This window comes from Bubalus kerabau, chromosome 10 (assembly GCF_029407905.1).
Source record: "Bubalus kerabau isolate K-KA32 ecotype Philippines breed swamp buffalo chromosome 10, PCC_UOA_SB_1v2, whole genome shotgun sequence".
Lineage (NCBI taxonomy): Eukaryota > Metazoa > Chordata > Mammalia > Artiodactyla > Bovidae > Bubalus > Bubalus kerabau.
In genome coordinates this window covers 61,554,926-61,574,644 of record NC_073633.1, presented here as the reverse complement: position 1 = coordinate 61,574,644, position 19,719 = coordinate 61,554,926, and the positions used below count along the sequence as shown (strand labels likewise).

At 36.4% G+C, this 19,719-nt stretch overlaps 1 protein-coding gene across 1 annotated transcript in view; it reads right to left on the bottom strand.

Moving 5' to 3' along the window:
- WDR72 (WD repeat domain 72) overlaps positions 1-19,719 on the bottom strand; it is a 229,246-nt gene that overhangs the window by 133,861 nt on the left and 75,666 nt on the right. The window contains exon 14 of the mRNA XM_055537915.1: positions 4,918-5,120. Coding sequence (XP_055393890.1) covers positions 4,918-5,120 — 203 coding nt within the window. The remainder of the gene's footprint in view (positions 1-4,917; positions 5,121-19,719) is intronic.

Genomic DNA, 19,719 nt, shown 5'->3' with positions numbered 1-19,719 from the left:
CAAATGGCCTATATTTCTCTATTGTTTTTCTTTATTCTTTCTCACCAGGAATGGTGATATCATTTAGGCACTAAGTTTTAAGTTGGGATTCACTAAACCAAACTCTTCAAAACAAAAATCTTAATTCAATGTTTATAGATAAATTCCTATGTTTTCATGAAGGGCTTATATGTATAGTAATAAAAATCTGTTTCCTTTTAAAATTATATAAAATTGATGCAAAATATTACCTACATTAGAAAAAAATAGCCATATGCTGCTTATTACATTAAAAAGAATATACTAAAAATTACTAATCAAAATGTGAAGATTATCATTCTATACTGAGGATTTATCCTTATATAACACACTTATTTTCAAATAAATATTTTTTCTTTTTTATAATAACAATTTTGATAGTATATTATAGATAGTTTAGTGAAAACAGAATTAACCTGCAACATGTAATATTGCCACAATGAATTATTATTTCATATTGATACACATAAATTTTCAGGAGAAAATGTCAAATTCCACCATCAAGAAACAACTCTAGTTTCATTTTGATTATGTTTCTGTGTCATAAAATGTAGAAGAACTAATGTTCCATTCTATTAAAATAATAAGTAGTACTGGGATCCAGTTCTCTACTGGGGGCCTACCAGTATACCATCTGTGTTATACAGGAGGTAGCAAGATAAAGCTCTAATAAGATTTTTCAGCAAATGTCACCAAACAGGCATCACTCTAAAGTCAAATAAAGATTAAAAAAATCCAAACATATTTCTCAAAAGCTTAATTGGAATATTTATAAATGGATTATTTATAACCAATTTTATATATTTAGATAATGATGCATATTTAAATGCATTATTTAAAGAAAATTTTATTTTAAAAAACTCACTTGGATTAGAAAGTATAATGCACACATTTGTTTTCTACAAAGGGCAGATTTTCAAACATATGAATTCCATTAATGCCATCAGGGAACAGAGTGATACAAGGTCTTTTGGATTATATTTCTCATAGTGGAGAAGAAGCTGGGATAAGTTGCTTCATTAAAAATTTAGATATCTAAGGAGATGGCAGGTATTGCTGTTTTGCCAGTACTCCTCCAAGTACCTCATGATTTCCAAGTCTAGAGAGGGCTGACTAGATCAGAAATTGGCAAATAATGGATAATGAGTATCAAATCTGGTCCACTGCCTGTTTTTGTAAATAAAGTTTTATCTAAACACAGCCACATTCATTTGTTTAAGAATTGTCTATGGTGGCTTCTCTGCTGCAAGAACTGAGTCAAATAGTTCAAATAGCAAAAATATGGCCTATAAGGCCTAAAATATTTACCATCTGGTCCTTTACAAACAAGTTTGCTTATTCCTGGTCTAGTTCAACATTTGTCCCTAAATATTTCAACATAAATAAAATGCAAACTACATGTGTAATTTTAAAATGCCTAGTAGCCATATTGAAAAAAATAAAAAGAAACAGGTGAAATTGATTTTAATAACATATTTTATTTAAGCCTACATATCCAAAATATCGTTTTAACATATGGTGCTAGCCAAATTTCAAATGCTCAATAGCTATATATGGTTAATGACTGCCATATTAAACCTTGTAACTTGAAGTAAGCAACCAGTTGGAGCTTTTGGGGACCCGTTCTACAGAAAATCAGTTTTTTGTTTTTTTTTTTAAAGACATTTCCAGGACATTACAATCGGTCTAAATTGTGGCAGTTCAAAAATCCTGATTATTTTTTCACTCATTTTACAGACAAGAAGTGCAGAAAAAAAAAATTTTAAACCAACCAACTGACTAATAGACAAAAAAGGACTTCCCTCATTAAAATCTGATGAGGTAACAAAGAGTTCTGCCATGTAGAGATGATTTTAGTAAGGTTGTTTATTTTCTACCTTAAAGCTAAATTCCTCCTACTGCAATTTAAACAGTTTCTATCTTATTTTATCCTCAGCTGAATCTGAGAAAAGCAGTTCCCCATCACTAATATGATATTGTATTCCTTTAAATCCTTTAAGACTCTGGCCCTCTCCTACCCGCAAAGATTTTTCTTTATCTAGCTGCACATAATCGACTCCTCTAGCATGTCAAATTGGACCCATTTTTAAAACGTTTTATTGTATTTGTTGTTCTCTTTAAAACCTTCCCCTAAATCTATATGCACTCTTCAAATGCAAGAAGGAAAAGCGAATACAGAATCCTAATAAATAGCAAATATTACATGTTGTTCTTCCATTTAAACAATTCATGGTACCATTTGAAAATATTTCACTTGTTTCTCACTGAAGTCTATATCAAAAAATTCTGAAACACAGAGTTACCCTACATATTTCTAAATTTCAGACTTATCGTCTTTTTCCCCAGCTCTGAAATGAGTGTGATTTCATTCCTATCTTTAAATCTGACTTTTTTTCTTTTGAAAACTAATAAAACATTTTATTATATTAACAAAAAGGAGGATGGGGAATTTATAAGCATTCTTGAAATTTTATGCTTATCAAATTTATCAATAAAAGATTAAGATAGAGACTTCCCTTGTGGCCCTGTGGCTAAGACTCCACACTCTCAAAGTAGGGCAATTCGATCCCTGGTCAGGGAACTAGATCCCATTTGCTGCAACTGAGAGTTCACATGCTATAACTGAAGATCCTGCATGCCGCAACCAAGACTGATGCAGTGCCCCCCCCCCAAAAAAAATTAAGATAAAACAGTCTTAAAGGCTTAAATCTAAGAGGATGAGATGAAGATATGAAGTACATAATTGGAGAAGCTCTAACTTATAAGAAGCACAAATAAAAATAGCTCTATTTAACAGTAAGCTCAATAATAAAAGTATAGCATATAGAACAAAGGAGGTGATAGTCCTGTCTAATTCAATTCTCCAGCTCTGTTGAGAGTAAAAATTGGGGATTATAGTCATCCAGGTAAAGGGTAGCAGCTAGGAAATAAAGTTGGAATCAACCTAAGAGTAGGAAAACAAGACCCTAGGATTTTACTACTTTTTGGAGTCAAAAGACAGAAACAAAATTACATAAAGAAATATATACTGTTATCACCACCTAAAAGGTAGCTCTGAAGTCCTCCAAGAAACTGAATGAAATAGCAATCAGTTTACCTTCTGGGAATTAAACTAGTAAAATAGGCACTTGATAAATGAGATGTGCTCCTGCAGATCCTAGGCACCTGGCATGCATGAGTCAAGAGACATATCCAAGTTCCCATCTACTGTTCTGGCATATAATTTCCACTATAAGATACAGATTCTATTGTGAACAAAAAGCAACAAGTCACATTAAGATGGAATACACGGCAGTCTGATGGTCTTACTCACTGGGCTTTGATTACCTCCGTCTTAAAATACGTAATAGAAGTGTGGTTCAATCTCCCACTTAGGAGAGACTAAGACCCTATCACTTTCAACTTCAGTTATGAATGTTAAAAATTTTAGTATATTGATATAATTGTCCTTATAAAACATGACTCCTTGAGAATTCCTTGGGAGTCTAGTGGTTAAGGCTCTGAGCTTCCACTGCAGGGGGCACAGGCTGGATCTCTGGTCAGGGAAATAAGGTCCCACTTTCTACACAGGGCCACAAAGCCAACAAAAACCCCATGATTTCTTTAAATAAGAACATGAAAAACAGATTTGGAAAATCTGAAAACAATTATACTCAAGAAAGAAGAAATGAAAAAAAAAAAAAAAGCTGCAGCCAAATCGCTGGTTTTAACACCTGCAGGAGAAAGCATAGAAGTAGGTGGCCTAAATGGAGTGGAGTCTTAAAGAGGGAAATCAAAATTTAGAAAATTTTCAGTGTATACCAGCCTTGACCAATAGAGAAAGTACCGTGATGGGGTGACAGCAACCTTTGCATTAGCTTTTCAGAGCTCAGGGCTCTGACTTGAAGCCCATCAAGGAATCCTCTGTTAAAATTCCACTTCCCCTTTCTCCCCTACGCTATGTAGCTTTGCTACAGTGAGACTGTGCTGAGCAATGAACTGCAATCATATTTATCATTGTAAATTAAATAACTGTCATTCTAGTTTACGTAGTCACTTCTTGGGTGTTTGGTTAGTGTGATTCAGTTCTCAAAAGATTGACAAACACTGACCTCGCTGATAAAATCTAAACCTAGTCTTCAAACCTAAAAAGGTAATGCTCAGATGCTGGTGCCTCCACCCCCACCCCTGCAGCTTTGAGGCACAGTTTAGCAGCCATGTTTGTTAAAGATGACACATCCTCTCCCTACATATATATATATATATTTATATATATATTTATATTTTTTTCCACTTAGGTATTTGACCTCTTCTTAATTTGCTTATCACAAATAAAAACAAAAAGGCATCAGAAAAATTAGATCATTGTTTGATTTCTTTTGATACACTTAGCATCTCTAGGATCATTAGCATGTCAGAATTCTAAACCTTATTTATCACACAATGATGGAGTTTGTGTGAAACTCAAACTCCACAAACAATGATGGAGTTGTGTGGAAAAAAAAAAGGAACCAGACCACAAAATATAGGTTTCTGCCCCACCTTCATTAAAAACCATCTAGAATTCAAGAATTCATATAAAATTGGCTCAATATTGATAAGCCAGAACATGTTTTCATCAAAAAAAGAATGCTATCAGATCAAATAAGATCAGTCGCTCAGTCGTGTCCGACTCTTTGTGACCCCATGAGTCGCAGCATGCCAGGCCTCCCTGTCCATCACCTATACTCATTCAAAAATAATAATCACTCAAAAACTTATCCCAATTTACCCAAGATTGCTTGGAAGGCGTGTCTGGTAGGTACAATCATCTCTGAGTTGTTATCTTTGTGCTGATTTTTAATGTGCTGATGAAAGCACATTACTTCTTACTTGGGGTTGGTAATGTTTACTGTGAGCAGCAGCTTGATTTGAACTTACCTTACATGAAGACTCCATCTGCAGACCAGGGCAAGGTATTGGCCCAAACTGGGACAAGCTGGAGGACCTTTGTTCTACACTTTTGTGCTTATGTGTCTCTGAGGCCACTGGAAGTATAGATTCAGGCTTTGGAAGCTGTGAATCATCACAACAGTTGAGAATAATCTTCGCTCTTTCTCCCGTTTCATGTCTTTCCAAAGTGCCTGAAAAACAAGATTAGAAATAAAAATTTATGCAAAATATTTACCCCCAAAGAATGAAAAGACGAAACCACTCTTAACAGAAAAATCACAATTCTTTCAGTTATCATGCCTTACTATCTCCTTGCAACCAAAGGACAGCCTGGAGCTTCCTCTAAATTATCAAATCATCGTTTTATAAAGGCTAAAATTATAGACTTGAGATACTCATATTCCTCTTTGTGCTCTTTCGTCCACTGAAATCAACAGAGCATTCAATAGTCATTAACAGTAAAATCTCCTACTTATTATACAGTATGCAAGTGATCAATAACAAACAACTATGGAATATTTTAGTGCTGTCCCCTAGTGTTCCAACTCACAAACAACAGAGAATTCACAGTGCTTTGCTTGGGTTCCCAACCTTAAAATGTTTCTATTGGTAATACAGCATTTAAGTGAATGGGGGAATAAGAACGCAGATGCCTGATGCCTTCATCTTAGCAGTTCAGGCCTCGCTAGGGTTTTGTGGCCAGTGGTGGTATTGCTGATACTGTTGCTGTTATACATTTTGGCTTTTACTTCTTACTCTATTAGGATAGAAAAAAAATTATTTTGCCCTCTTCTCTGCCATTCTTATAGTTTCAGAATTTCAAGGTATTGACAAGTGGAGTTTAAAGGTAAAAGAAACAAGTATAAAGTGAACAAAAGTGTCAGAAAAGAATTCACAGTGTTTTTATAAAATACATTGTCATAACACTTAGTGAAATCTCGATAAATATCAATTAATCATGACCACTGTCTCATCAGTTATGAGTTCATTTTATTACTCATACTATATTAAATATGTACTCTATATCCTATTAAGTAAACTGGTGAAGGAAAATTAACTTTACATAGACTCTAAACACAAAATTTTAATTATTATTCCTTTCCTACCAATGAAGAAAGAAGCAGTTGTACAGTAATATTTGGTAAGAAGGAAAAAAGATCATTCTTATTGATAGTATTAAGAAAAAATAAATTTAAAGTAATTAAAATAAGAAAATAGAAATAATGCTTCTATACCCCTATGTCTTTAGAATAATAGGTAGAGTTGAAGATTATGACTATTCACACCTTACTCATTTCTCTTTCTCTCTTCCAGTATCTTTCCTTTTCAGCAACAACCTACCTTGAGTTAGTGCTTTGGATTCTGAATCATTAATAGCTATTATGTTAAAATATTAGGCAGAAATTTAGTCTCTGGTCTTTTAACCGTGATATCTTTTCATTACAACATTTCTTCATTAATAAATTAATGTCTTTAACATATAAATCTTACAAATGTTATTTCTCTAAACTTTCCTTTTCCATCAAGATAGATACACCTTCAAGTAAAGCAGGCAGCAACACCAAGAAAATCTTTTCTGTTAAGGATGACAATAAGAAGAGTTTCTCAAACCAAAGATAACACTTATTACTACAGCTATTATTACTTTCTAAAAATAACTGCATTCCAGAACTTGTAGCTGAAACATCTAAAATACACTATCTTTGTGGAGGAGTCTCTTTGAATATGATGTCACCATGGATATTTTTTTCTCCTAAGTTTTCTGTGACTACTCAAACTATAATACGGAGTGAAAAAGAATGACTCGAGCCTGCTCCCCCTGGAGTTACGGAGAATCTAACGGTAGTGCGGAGGCAAGGAACAACTGAAAATCAACTTGTTATAATATGTAAAGGAACACATAAGTTCTTTCCACTCCACACTAAAAACCTTCCACTCTAACAAATATGGAGCAATTAATTTTGTGAGCAACAGTTCCCACTTGGACTAATTATTAAATATACAAGATGATTAGGAGCTTCCCAGGTGGCGCTAGTGGTAAAGAACCCACCTGCCAAGGCGGGAGATGTAATGTAAGAGACGCAGGTTTGATCCTTGGGTGGGGAAGATCACCTGGAGAAGGGTCTGCCAACCCACTCCAGTATTCTTGCCAGGAGAATCCCATGGACAGGGGAGCATGGCAGGTTACAGTTCATAGGATCATACAGAGTCGGACATGACTGAAGGGACTTAGCATGCAGGATGATTAGATTATTTTGTTTCAAAGAAGTAGTCAGAAGCACAAATGTGGTCAGGAGAGTGGTTAGAGTGAGTTGATTTCTTCGAAAGTTACCATAGACAAATAATTGTTTTTTAATTCTCAAATGGCTGTAAAAAAATGTATTTGCTTAATTATAATGACATTCTTTAAGGCATATCTACTCTCTCTTTTTCCTTTTTAATTGAAGTACAGTTGATATATGATATTTTATAAGTTACAGGTGTACAATATAGCAGTTCACCATTTTTTCAAGATTATACTCAATTTATAGTTATTATAAAATATTGGTATGTTCCCTGGGTTGTACAATATATACTTGTAACTTATTTTATATCTAATAGTTTGTGCCTCTTAGTCCCCTACACCTATATTGCCTCTTTCTCTTAACCTGTCCCCAGTGGTAACCACTAGTTTGTTCTCTATATCTGTGAGTTTGCTTCCTTTTTATTATATTTACTAGTTCGTTGTGTTTTTTAGATTCTACCCAAGTGATATCACGCAGTATTTGTTTTTCTCTGTCTGACTTATTTCACCTAGCATAATACCCTCCAAGTCCATCTATGTTGTTGCAAATGGCAAAATTTCATTCTTTTTTATGGCTGGAGTAGTATTCTATTGTATGTATATGCCACATTTTCTTTTCCTTTCATTTGTTGATGGACATTTAGTTTGCTTCCGTATACTGGCAGTTAATAAAGCTGTTATAAACATCGAGGAGCATATATCTTTTCAAATTAGTGATTTTGTTTTTCTCAGATATATGCCCAGGAGTGGAACTGTTGGGTCATATGGTAGTTCTGTGGAGAAGGCAATGGCACCCAACTCCAGTACTCTTGCCTGGAAAATCCCATGGACGGAGGAGTCTGGTAGGCTGCAGTCCATGGGGTTGCGAAGAGTCAGACATGACTGAGCGACTTCACTTTCACTTTCATGCATTGGAGAAGGAAATGGCTACCCACTCCAGTGTTCTTGCCTGGAGAAACCCATGGACAGAGGACCCTGGCAGGCTGCAGGCCATGGGGTTGCAAAGAGGCAGACATGACTGAAGTGACCAAGCACTCACGCATGGTAGTTCTATATTTAGCTTTTTAAGAAACTTCATACCATTTTCTACAGTCACTGCATCAATTTACATTTCCAGCATCAGTTCACAAATGTTCCCTTTTCTCCAGATCTTTGCCAACATTTGTTATTTGTGGTCTTTTTTGATGGCAGGCATTCTGACAAGTGTGAGGCTATATCTCACTGTGGTTTTGATTTGCATTTCCCTGATGATTAGCAGTGTTGAAAAATCTTTTCATGTGTATGGCCATCTACATGTCCTCTTTGGGAAAATGTCTACTCTGTTCTTTGACTATTTTTTTAACCCATTTTTTAATGTTGACTTGTATGAGCTGTTTATATATGTTGGCTGTTAACCCCTTTTCAGTCATATTATTTGCAAATATTTTCTCCCATTCAGTAAGTTGTCTTTTTGTCTGTTTATGGTCTCCTTTGCTGTAAAAGATGTTAAGTTTAATTAGGTTGCATTTGTTTATTTTTGCTTTTATTTTCCTTGCTTTAGGAGATAGATCCAAAATCAGTACTGCTATGATTTATGTCAGAGTCCTAGGCATAGCATAAGAGGAAAAAAATAGAAATCCTAAGGAAAGAAAGAAATAAACTGTCACTGTTTACAAATGACAAGATAGTATACATAAAAAATTCTAAAGATGCTGCCAGAAAACTACAAGAGCTCATCATTGAATTCAATAAACTTGTAGGATACAAAATTAATATACAGAAATCTGTTGCATTTCTATACAGTAACAATGAACTGCCAGAAAGAGAAATAAAGGAAACAATCTCATTTATCATCATATCAAAAATAATAAGATATTTAGGAATAAACCTACCTCAAGAGGTAAAAGATCTATATTCATAAAACTGTAAGACACTGATAAAAATAATTGAAGATGACCTAAATAGAAAGATATACCTTTTTCTTGGATTGAAAGAATATTGTTAAAATGACTATACTCAAGGCAATCTACAGATTCAATGTAATCCCTATCAAAATATGAATGACATTTTTCACAGAACTAGAACAAATAATCTTAAAATTTGTATGGAAATACAGAAGAATCTAAACATAGCCAAAACAATCTTGAGAAAGAAGAATAGAGCAGGAGGAATCATGCCCCCCTAAATTCAGGCTATAGTATAAAACTACAGTAACCAAAACTGTATGTTACTGGCAAAAAAAACAGAAACATAGATCAGTGGAGCATAATAGAGAATCCAGAAGTATACCCATGCACGTATAGTCAATTAATCTATGACAAAGGAGACAAGAATATACAACGGGAAAAAGACAGTCTCTTCAGTAAGCAGTGCTGGGAAAACTGGACAGCTACACATTAAAGAATGCAATTAGAACACTACTTAACACCATACACAAAAATAAACTCAAAATGGATTAAAGACCTTAATATATCAGAACCCATAAACTGCATTCTGAAAATTATAAGCTGATTTTCTAATAAGTTCAGAACAATAACTTTCATCAAAATCCTGACAGTGGAAAGACAAGGATTCCCATGTATTCCAGTTACCAATTTATTGACTCTTAGTTCTAAATTCATACTTTATTGTCTGCTCTGAAAATGGATATGGGTTTTTAAAATATTTTTCCTTTAATAGCTGGTGCAGTGTTAACCTTTGTAGATAAAAGGGTGCTGTAAGGACCTAGTAGAAGAAAGAGTTTTTCTTCTCTGATCGGGGGCAGCTTGGCTGGCGTCTTCCCCAGAACCAGGCTCCTGCAGTGCATGTCAGCCAGTAGATAGTAGCTTCACTTGGCACGGTCTCTGCCTGGTTTTATAACAGAGTGCCTCCAGCGAGGCATCTGCCTGTGAACTGCTTTCCCTAGTCTCAAAGTGGGCATATTCCTAGCAAGTTACACCACACCACAGCAGCTCCTCTACCATCCAGTGACCTCAGCTGTGACCTCCTCCAGCAAGGTCAGGATCATAGCCTTGGGGGTGGAGCGAGTGTTTCCTTGGGCAGTTGTCTCATCTGCAGAGTAATGACGGCTCCTTAAATCTACTTTTCCTATATTCTTTAGAGTTTTCTTTAGTTCTTATTAACCTATTCCTCCCACTGAAATTCTTTATGGTGGTTACTGTTTTATGTTACATGATCTCTGTTCAAATTACTATGTCATTTCTCTCTCCTGATTACATCTTGATTAATGTATCATGATGGCAAAAGAGGAGAGTGAAAAAAGCTGGCTTGAAACTCAACTTTAAAACCTAAGATCAGGGCGTCTGGCCTCATCACTTCATGGCAAATAGAAGGGGAAAAAGTGGAAGCAGTGACAGATTTTATTTTCTTGGGCTCCAAAATCACTGTGGATGGTGACTGCAGCCATGAAATAAAAAGATGCTTGTTCCTTGGAAGGAAAGCTATGACAAACCTAGACAGTGTATTAAAAAACAGAGACAGCATTTTTTCCCAAAAAGGTGTGTATAGTCAAAGTCAAAGCTATGATTTTTACAGCAGTCATATACAGATGTGAGAGCTGAATCATAAAGAAATCTGAGCACTGAAGAATTGATGCTTTTGAACTGTGGTGTTGGAGAAGACTCTTGAGAGTCCCTTGGACTTCAAGGAGATCAAACCAGCAATCTTAAAGGAAATCAAGCCTGAATATTCATTAGAAGGACTGATGCTGAAGCTGAAGCTCCGATACTTTGGCCACCTGAGGCCAAGAGTTGACTCATTGGAAAAGACCCTGATTCTGGAAAAGACTGAAGGCAAAAGGAGAAGAGGGCAACAGAGAATGAGATGGTTAGATAGCATCACCAACTCAATGGACATGAATATGAGCAAACTCCAAAGGATAGTGGAGGACAGGGAAGTCTGACCTGGTACAGTCCATGGGATCTCAAAGAGTCGGACATGACTTAGTGACTGAACAATAACAGCAGTATATCATGGATAAATCACTTCTGATGCAGAATGTTCCTTTCAATTTATTCCTGAAATTATGGGATTTACATAACTTCAGGGATACATTTAAATTGTTAAAGTATAGGAGGGAGGGCATGACCCAAAGGAAGTTGAACACAGGATGGCTGTTCAACTCTAATAAGCTGCCCCTGGTAAGAACAGAATAGTCACTACTGCCTGAAGTATCAGAAACTGACGGCTTATGAAACTGCTTAATTCAACTTCCAATTTCAGAGGAACCTTTCTTTTTCAAAGTGAAAAAAAAAAAAAGTGAAAAATGAAAGGGTTAGTTTCTGAGTCATGTCCAACTCTTTGACCCATCAGGCTCCTCTGTCCATGAAATTCTCTAGGCAAGACTACTAGAGTGGGTAGCCATTCCCTTCTCCAAAGTGAACTCAATGATAATTAGGACTTTTTTCCTTTTGCCCTGTACTACCTCAAGAATATGATTTAACTCACACCTAATCATGGCATCTGGTCCCATCACTTCATGGGAAATAGATGGGGAAATAGTGTCAGACTTTATTTTTTGGGGCTCCAAAATCACTGCAGATGGTGACTGCAGCCATGAAATTAAAAGACACTTACTCCTTGGAAGAAAAGTTATGACCAACCTAGATAGCATATTGAAAAGCAGAGACATTACTTTGCCAACGAAGGTCCGTCTAGTAAAGGTTATAGTTTTTCCAGTGGTCATGTATGGATGTGAGAGTTCGACTGTGAAGAAGGCTGAGCACTAAAGAATTGATGCTTTTGAACTGTGGTATTGGAGAAGACCCTTGAGAGTCCCTTGGCCTGCAAGGAGATCCAACCAGTCCATTCTGAAGGAGATCAGCCCTGGGATTTCTTTGGAAGGATGATGCTAAAGCTGAAACTCCAGTACTTTGGCCACTTCATGTGAAGAGTTGACTCATTGGAAAAGACTCTGATGCTGGGAGGGATTGGAGGCAGGAGGAGAAGGGGACAACAGAGGATGAGATGGCTGGATGGCATCACTGACTCGATGGATGTGAGTCTGAGTGAACTCCGGGAGTTGGTGATGCACAGGGAGGCCTGGCGTGCTGCGATTCATGGGGTCACAAAGAGTCAGACACGACTGAGAGACTGAACTGAACTGAACTGAACTGAATCTTCATTTGGGTCCATCTGAATATGATGTAGGAACAAATGTGAGTTAAATATTATTGAAAGTCACAATACCATTTCTTCCTTCAAAGTAGATGTGTAAAAAATACCATAAAATCTACCCCTTGTAAAATATTAATTGTATAGAATACCTTTCATAAATATCTTACATTTTTCCCTATTGCTTAGTTTTTAATGAGTTTTTATACAATTTGTTTTAACCCTAACTATACAACAGTACATTAGAGAATGGAAACAATCATAAGAGAGCTTAGAACAGTTAACATGCTAACAGAAAATGAAGAAAAGATGGTCCTGGCCAGTATTCCAGGCAGTTATTACTGATCCAAAATTACATATTCCTCAAGAAGCCAGTGCACCAACAAAGGAAACTATAAGCAAGGTGAAAAGACAGCCTTCAGAATGGGAGAAAATAATAGCAAATGAAGCAACTGGCAAACAACTAATCTCAAAAATATACAAGCAACTCCTACAGCTCAATTCCAGAAAAATAAATGACCCAATCAAAAAATGGGCCAAAGAACTAAATAGACATTTCTCCAAAGAAGACATAGATGGCTAACAAACACATGAAAAGATGCTCAACATCACTCATTATCAGAGAAATGCAAATCAAAACCACTATGAGGTACCATCTCACGCCAGTCAGAATGGCTGTGATCCAAAAGTCTACAAGCTATAAATGCTGGAGAGGGTGTGGAGAAAAGGGAACCCTCTTACACTGTTGGTGGGAATGCAAACTAGTACAGCCACTATGGAGAACAGTGTGGAGAGTCCTTAAAAAACTGGAAATAGAACTGCCTTATGATCCAGCAATCCCACTGCTGGGCATACACACTGAGGAAACCAGAAGGGAAAGAGACACGTGTACCCCAATGTTCATCGCAGCACTGTTTATAATAGCCAGGACATGGAAGCAGCCTAGATGTCCATCAGCAGATGAATGGATAAGAAAGCAGTGGTACATATACACAATGCAGTATTACTCAGCCATTAAAAAGAATACATTTGAATCAGTTCTAATGAGGTGGATGAAACTGGAGCCTATTATACAGACTGAAGTAAGCCAGAAAGAAAAATACCAATACAGTATACTAACACATATATATGGAATTTAGAAAGATGGTAAAAATAACCCTGTGTACGAGACAGCAAAAGAGACACTGATGTACAGAACAGACTCTGTGCGAGAGGGAGAAGGTGGGAAGATTTGGGAGAATGGCATTGAAACATGTAAAATATCATATATGAAACGAGTTGCCAGTCCAGGTTCGATGCACGATACTGGATGCTTGGGGCTGGTGCACTGGGACGACCCAGAGGGATGGTATGGGGAGGGAGGAGGGAGGAGGGTTCAGGATGGGGATCATGTGTATACCTGAGGCAGATTCATGTTGATACATGGCAAAACCAATACAATATTGTAAAGTTAAAAAATAAAATAAAATTTTGAAAAAAAAGAAGAAAAATAAAAGAAGAAGCCAGTGCACAGAAACATAAGAAACAGCCGAGCCTCTTTGCAGAGCCTAGGTCCATATTGACAATATTTCCACATGTATAGCCTGCTTTCATTACTTAATGAAAACACTGCACAACATCTTTAATTACAGTTTCACCAAATGTGAAACATCACTAATTACATTTTACACCAAAACTTTCTCTGTGGCCCCCTTTGGAACTGTGTGTCTAGCTGATGTCCTCTCTATCTGCCAAAGCTTACAGTCCTGAGACATCACTGCATGATCAATAAGAGCAGACTCAGCATCAGCCTGCCATTCACTTGAATCCTGGTTTTACCCTTTCGTGTTGTGTGGTCTTGGGCGAGTCATTTTACATTTCCGTGCCTCAGTTTCCTCATCTGTGCAATGGGGATCTTAATCATTCTTACCTCACAGGGAATTAGATTGAGTAGATATGTAGAACGTCTTAGGGTAGGTTCTGGCACACAGTGGGTGCTGCGCTATCTGACAGTCTTCCTCTGATGTCAGTGGGTTCTTACCCAGCCCCTTGCGAGTAGTTTAACAAACCTATTCAGCTCTGTGGCTCTAGGATCTGCCTGACTCCAGGCCTGAGCTCACTGGGCATAAGAGCAGTGTGGTCTCCTCTGCCTCCTACCTGAAACTCAAAACTCCTCCTTGCCTCTCAGGGTAGATTATAATCAAAATCAGAGTAGGATTATACATTTGCCTTACTTTTTAATCCTCCTCAGTAAACCAGGCTGGAGTCTGGCCTAAATTAAAGGCTGGATAAATACTTCTTAGTGGATTATATGACATCAGTAATGTGGCTAATGATTTTTCACGGTGGCTACACTTGGGATTAAATCCAAACTCCTTGACCCACAAGTCATATTCTTGCCCCAGCTTCCTCCCATGTCATCCTCTCCTTGTTCACAAATTAGATCTTTTTTTTGTTTTGTTTAAAAACAAAGTTTTTTTTTTTAACTTTTTATTTTGTATTGTGGTATAGCCAATTAAAAACGTTGTGATGGTTTCAGGTGAACAGCAAAAGGACTCAGCCATACATGTACATGTATCCATTCTCCAAACTCCCCTCCCATCCAGGCTGCCACATAGCATTGACTAGAGTTCCATGTGCTATAAAAGGATCTTGCTGGGTATCCACTTTAAATATAGCAGTGTGTATGGGTCTATCCCAAACTGCTAACTATCCCTCTCCCCAACAGACTCACAGACTTAAGAGAATGAATTTATGATTGCCAGTGTAGGGTGGGAGATCTTTGAAAATAAATTCTTTCCTGCTTGCTCCATCTTTCTCCTTAAGTAGTAGCTTAAAGACTCACTTCTTCAGAGAGGTTCTTCTAAAGTAAATTCTCCTCTGATGCATTGTTTTTTCTATCTCAGCTTCTTTATTTTGTAGATCTTAACACAAATTGTTAATTGTAATTGGTATATTTTATTTGCTAGTTAAATTCAGAGTTTCCTCCCTACCAAGTGCTAAGTTCTTTTTGGAAAGCAGAGTTCAACATGTGCTTGCTCACTGAATGAATAAACCAAATTTTACTGTTTTTTTGTAGCAGTGGAAAGAGGTGACTATGAAAGCATCAGAGCATGCCATGGTCTCAGTGTGACAGAAAAAAAACACCAAATTATACCCCTTTGTAAACATCAACCCTGAAGTCCAGGAGGAACTAACACTGGGAAAAGCAGCATTTACATGCCTGATGCCTGAACCAGGTCTCAGCAATGTGGCCAAGTCTTTCCTGATTCCTAAGAATCTGGAACTGGAAACACAAGTAAGTCTCTGAATGACATATTTTAATTTGACCTGTGGAGTAGCCCATTGCTTGCTGCCTAAATGGCCTTGATAAAGAGGGTGCAGCAGAGTTGTTTCTGCTTCCATTCAAGCAGACATGCAGAGTTAACATATGCAGTTCCAGATAGTGATCAGAGCAGAGAGACAAAGGCTTAAGCATTATCAGCAGATGAGTGAGGATTAAATCCCAATGAAATAATGTCATCTTCATCTTCAAGAGAGTATGGGGTGAGATTCTCAAGAGACCAGTATAAAACCTTTAGCAGTTTTCTACACACAGAGAGGAAAGGAAAGAGAGAAAATTCAGAAATTATTGTATATCAGTATGTTGTAAAAATACAGTCATATTTTAAGTGCATTGGGATTGTCAATATTTATAGGGCATTATAGTTTTTTTGTTTAGTTTTATTTTTAAATAGGGCAAATAATACCTTTATAATATGCCTGTAATGAAATCTGATTCTGAAGTATCAATCTATTTTAAATCAAGACGTGTACCAGGAAGGCTGCTGCCTTCAGTAGTGACAGAACATGGCAGAGGATAGAGAGAATACATTCAGATGATAAAATATCCCTTATATGTCATAGACTTGAATACCTACATAAAGAAAAGGAAGGAGAAGTAACATTCTACACTTTGATTCCCTTCCAAAGAAGCAGAGATTGCTCCCTTGATTTTATTTCTCTTATAATCTTCCCATATTTTAAATATTTGTTATCTTCTATTTAAACATTTTTCAACTCCCACTAATATGTGTTTTCTAAAATCAACAAAATTATCATAGCCTGATACCAATTAATGAATAGCTTTAAATTACATATTTAAAAACCCCAGCCAGATAAACTTTGTTCTACAACTTAACAACTAGGTCAGCTAAGTCTATAAGAAAACCAATACCTATAATCTCAAAACCATCAGAAATGGTTACAAAACAAAACATAGTTACGTGATGAATACATCTGCAAATAGTGAGTAAATTAAGATTCAAAAACAATACTCAGATGGGTTAGTTTTTTAACCACATTTTACGTAAATATTTTGCTTACTCAAAAATTTTGTAAATAAAATTGAGATAGTAGATAATTTATTATAACTCATGGTGTTTTTCCTCAGAAGAACAGTATAAAAATAGCATTATTACAGAAACATAAAATCTTCCCAGCACACTAATATCACATATATTGTAAACCAACAAATTTTAAACAATTTGTTTAATCAAAAACTTTATCAATTAAATATTGTGCTTATTGTGGAATTGTGAAAAATCAGAATTTGGTAAATAATTCCTATCTTGTGATTAGCAATTGATATAAATTATACTTATATGACTAAAGCTTAATAGTGAGAACATGTGAATGGACACATTATAGACTTAGGTCCTTTTTCTACATCAGGTAGGCATTTTTTAACTGACTACATCACAATATCAGGCAGTAATTAAGACGGCAGTTATACTTCAAATTGACTGTCTCCAGAAGAGAACAGGCTGGAATAATGGCCTCACTACCACATTTAGTAGTCAAATTAATAAAATCAGGTTTCAACAAAACAGCTTACTGACAGCTATAATCAAATTCCACATATCAAGGCATTTGACCACTGGGTCTGTTGTGAGATTTACCATTTATCTTCAGTTACACGTGAAGTTCACTGCTTTGTTCACAGAAGTGCATGGAGATCGACTTGGTGCCCTCTTCCCAACAAAACCATTTCACAGTTACTGCATCTTACTCCAGAAAATGTATAACTGATGGGGGTTCTGACCAGGGATAGGGGACCCAGGAGGTATCAAACTTAGCTAACTAGAAGATAAGGGAAGGGTGAGGATAGGAAACAGATCTGAAAACATTAAATTAGGCATAAAGGCATGCACCTCCACTCCTAGATGTATATGAATAAATTCAGCTGTAAAATAGATTGCCAAGGATGTGACTCATTTTATTCTATACAGAAGTCTTAATATGATAAACTCATGATTGGCTTCACATCAACCTTCTATACCTTAAGGGTATATAGAATACATTTTCACAAAGTCTCTGACCACCACGACCTTAACCCCAGCTCTGCCACTGCCTCTAGCACATTCAGAGCAACTCTGGGATTTATCAGCGGGGCCACCTCAACCCTCACATCTAATTCTGACCGTTGACCTCTAGAAAAACAGAATAAAGCGGTGAGAGTGGGGGTAGGGTGAAATAAAAAAAGAATAAAAATACATTGAGGTTTGAAGTTGTTGAGATATATAAGGATTACACATAATACACTAATTTTCAACAAATTTGAAGGCAGAGTTTTTTGGAAAAGGTATTTACTTATCAAATTTCCTCCTTTTTAAACATGTGCTAACATCATGGAAACTACTATGACTAAATTTTAATGTTTAACCTCATTCTAAGACTTCATATAATTTTAAAACCAATTTAAGAAGTGAATATTTATGGAAAAGTATTTCTATATAATGATACAAAGAATATATTTAAGTTTAAAATTACCTGTTATATACAAAACATTAAAATTGTACTGCTTATAAGTATTGAAAAATGTCATTCAACCTGTATTTTTTATTCTTTTATACCAGGTATGCTTATTTTTTTACTTTTAAAATATTTCAAAAATAGTCTTTTTTCCCTCATTTTCTTGGTTGAAGATTATTTTACTTAGAGGATACAATATTCCTAGAGATTTGACTCTATCATTTATTCACTTCTATTGTCAATTATTTTAGTTAGGTAAATATCTTACTGAGTTGATCTGGAATTTTGCAGGGAAAAATAGAGTATTGGATAAGGAAAAATCAGGGAACAGTCTCTTGAATAAGATGTTGGTTGGGTGAGGGTGGAGTCACAGGGAAAGTCACTTTTTTGTTTGAGGGACATGATGGTCATGGGAGGACAGAAACTTTTTAATTGCAATCAATTTCCCCCTGGTATATGGCAATGGTTTCCTTCAGGCAAAGAATGGGTGACCAAACCTCCAACAGGCATGTCAGCACCAATTCCCAGTGTACCTTCACTATAGTTCCGGCACACCGTGCCTCCACTTATACAATTTCATATCATGTTTTTGTACCCAGCTACACAAAAAGCTTCTCCTATCTCTTCATTCTTCCATTCCAAACACTATCCTAACTGAAAACCAATATGACAGGTAGAATTCTGCGAATAATCCCCAATAACCTCATCCTTAAGTGACTCTTTCCTTGTGAATACAGTTACACCACTTCAGTGATTATGCTGTTACCTGGCAAAAAGTAACACTGCATATATAATTAACGTTTCTAATTTGCAGACCTTAAAATAGGGAGATTATTCAAGTGGGCCAGGCCGAATAGCAATTTTTCTCCAGCTGATAGGAGAGGGGTACATCAGAGAGATTTAAAAGCATAAGAAGGAAGCAAAGTGTCCTTGATGACTTTGAAGATAGAGGAAGCCAGGAAGAAGAATCAGGGAGTGGCCTGGAGGAGTAACAGTACCTACAGCTAGCAAAGAACCTCAGACCTGTAACCACAAAGAACTAAAATTTGCCCAGGACTGAATGAGCATAGAACCGAATTCTTCCTAAAAGCCTCCAGTTCACAGTCCAGTTGGCTGAACCTTGAATTCAAGCCTAAGTAGAGAACCTGGTTGAGCTCACCTGGACTTAGAGAACTGTGAGTTAGTGAATGGGTGTTGTTTCAAGTTGCTAAATCCACGGCGATCTCTTATGTGGCAGCAGGGAACTAATGCAACCTCAAGCCTAAGCAGAGAACCTGGTTGAGCTCACCTGGACTTAGAGAACTGTGAGTTAGTGAATGGGTGTTGTTTCAAATTGCTGAATCCACGGTGATCTCTTACGCGGCAGCAGGAAACTAATGCAACCAGTACTTGTGACCGTACTTTTACTTCAGACAGATTTAGATTTCAGATTTTGTTGTTGTTGTTGTTGTTGTTTCCACTGTCTTACAAGTGAAAATCTGCTTCTTAAGCAAAATAAATAACTAAATACATAATTGTGTAAAGTCATAAAAACAAACGTGAAGCCTGGCTAGACATTTCATACTTTTTAATAACTCCCTTCTACCCTCATTCTCTGAGTATTAGGAACCATGAAGAGATTCACTAAATAGCTGAGACTGAGC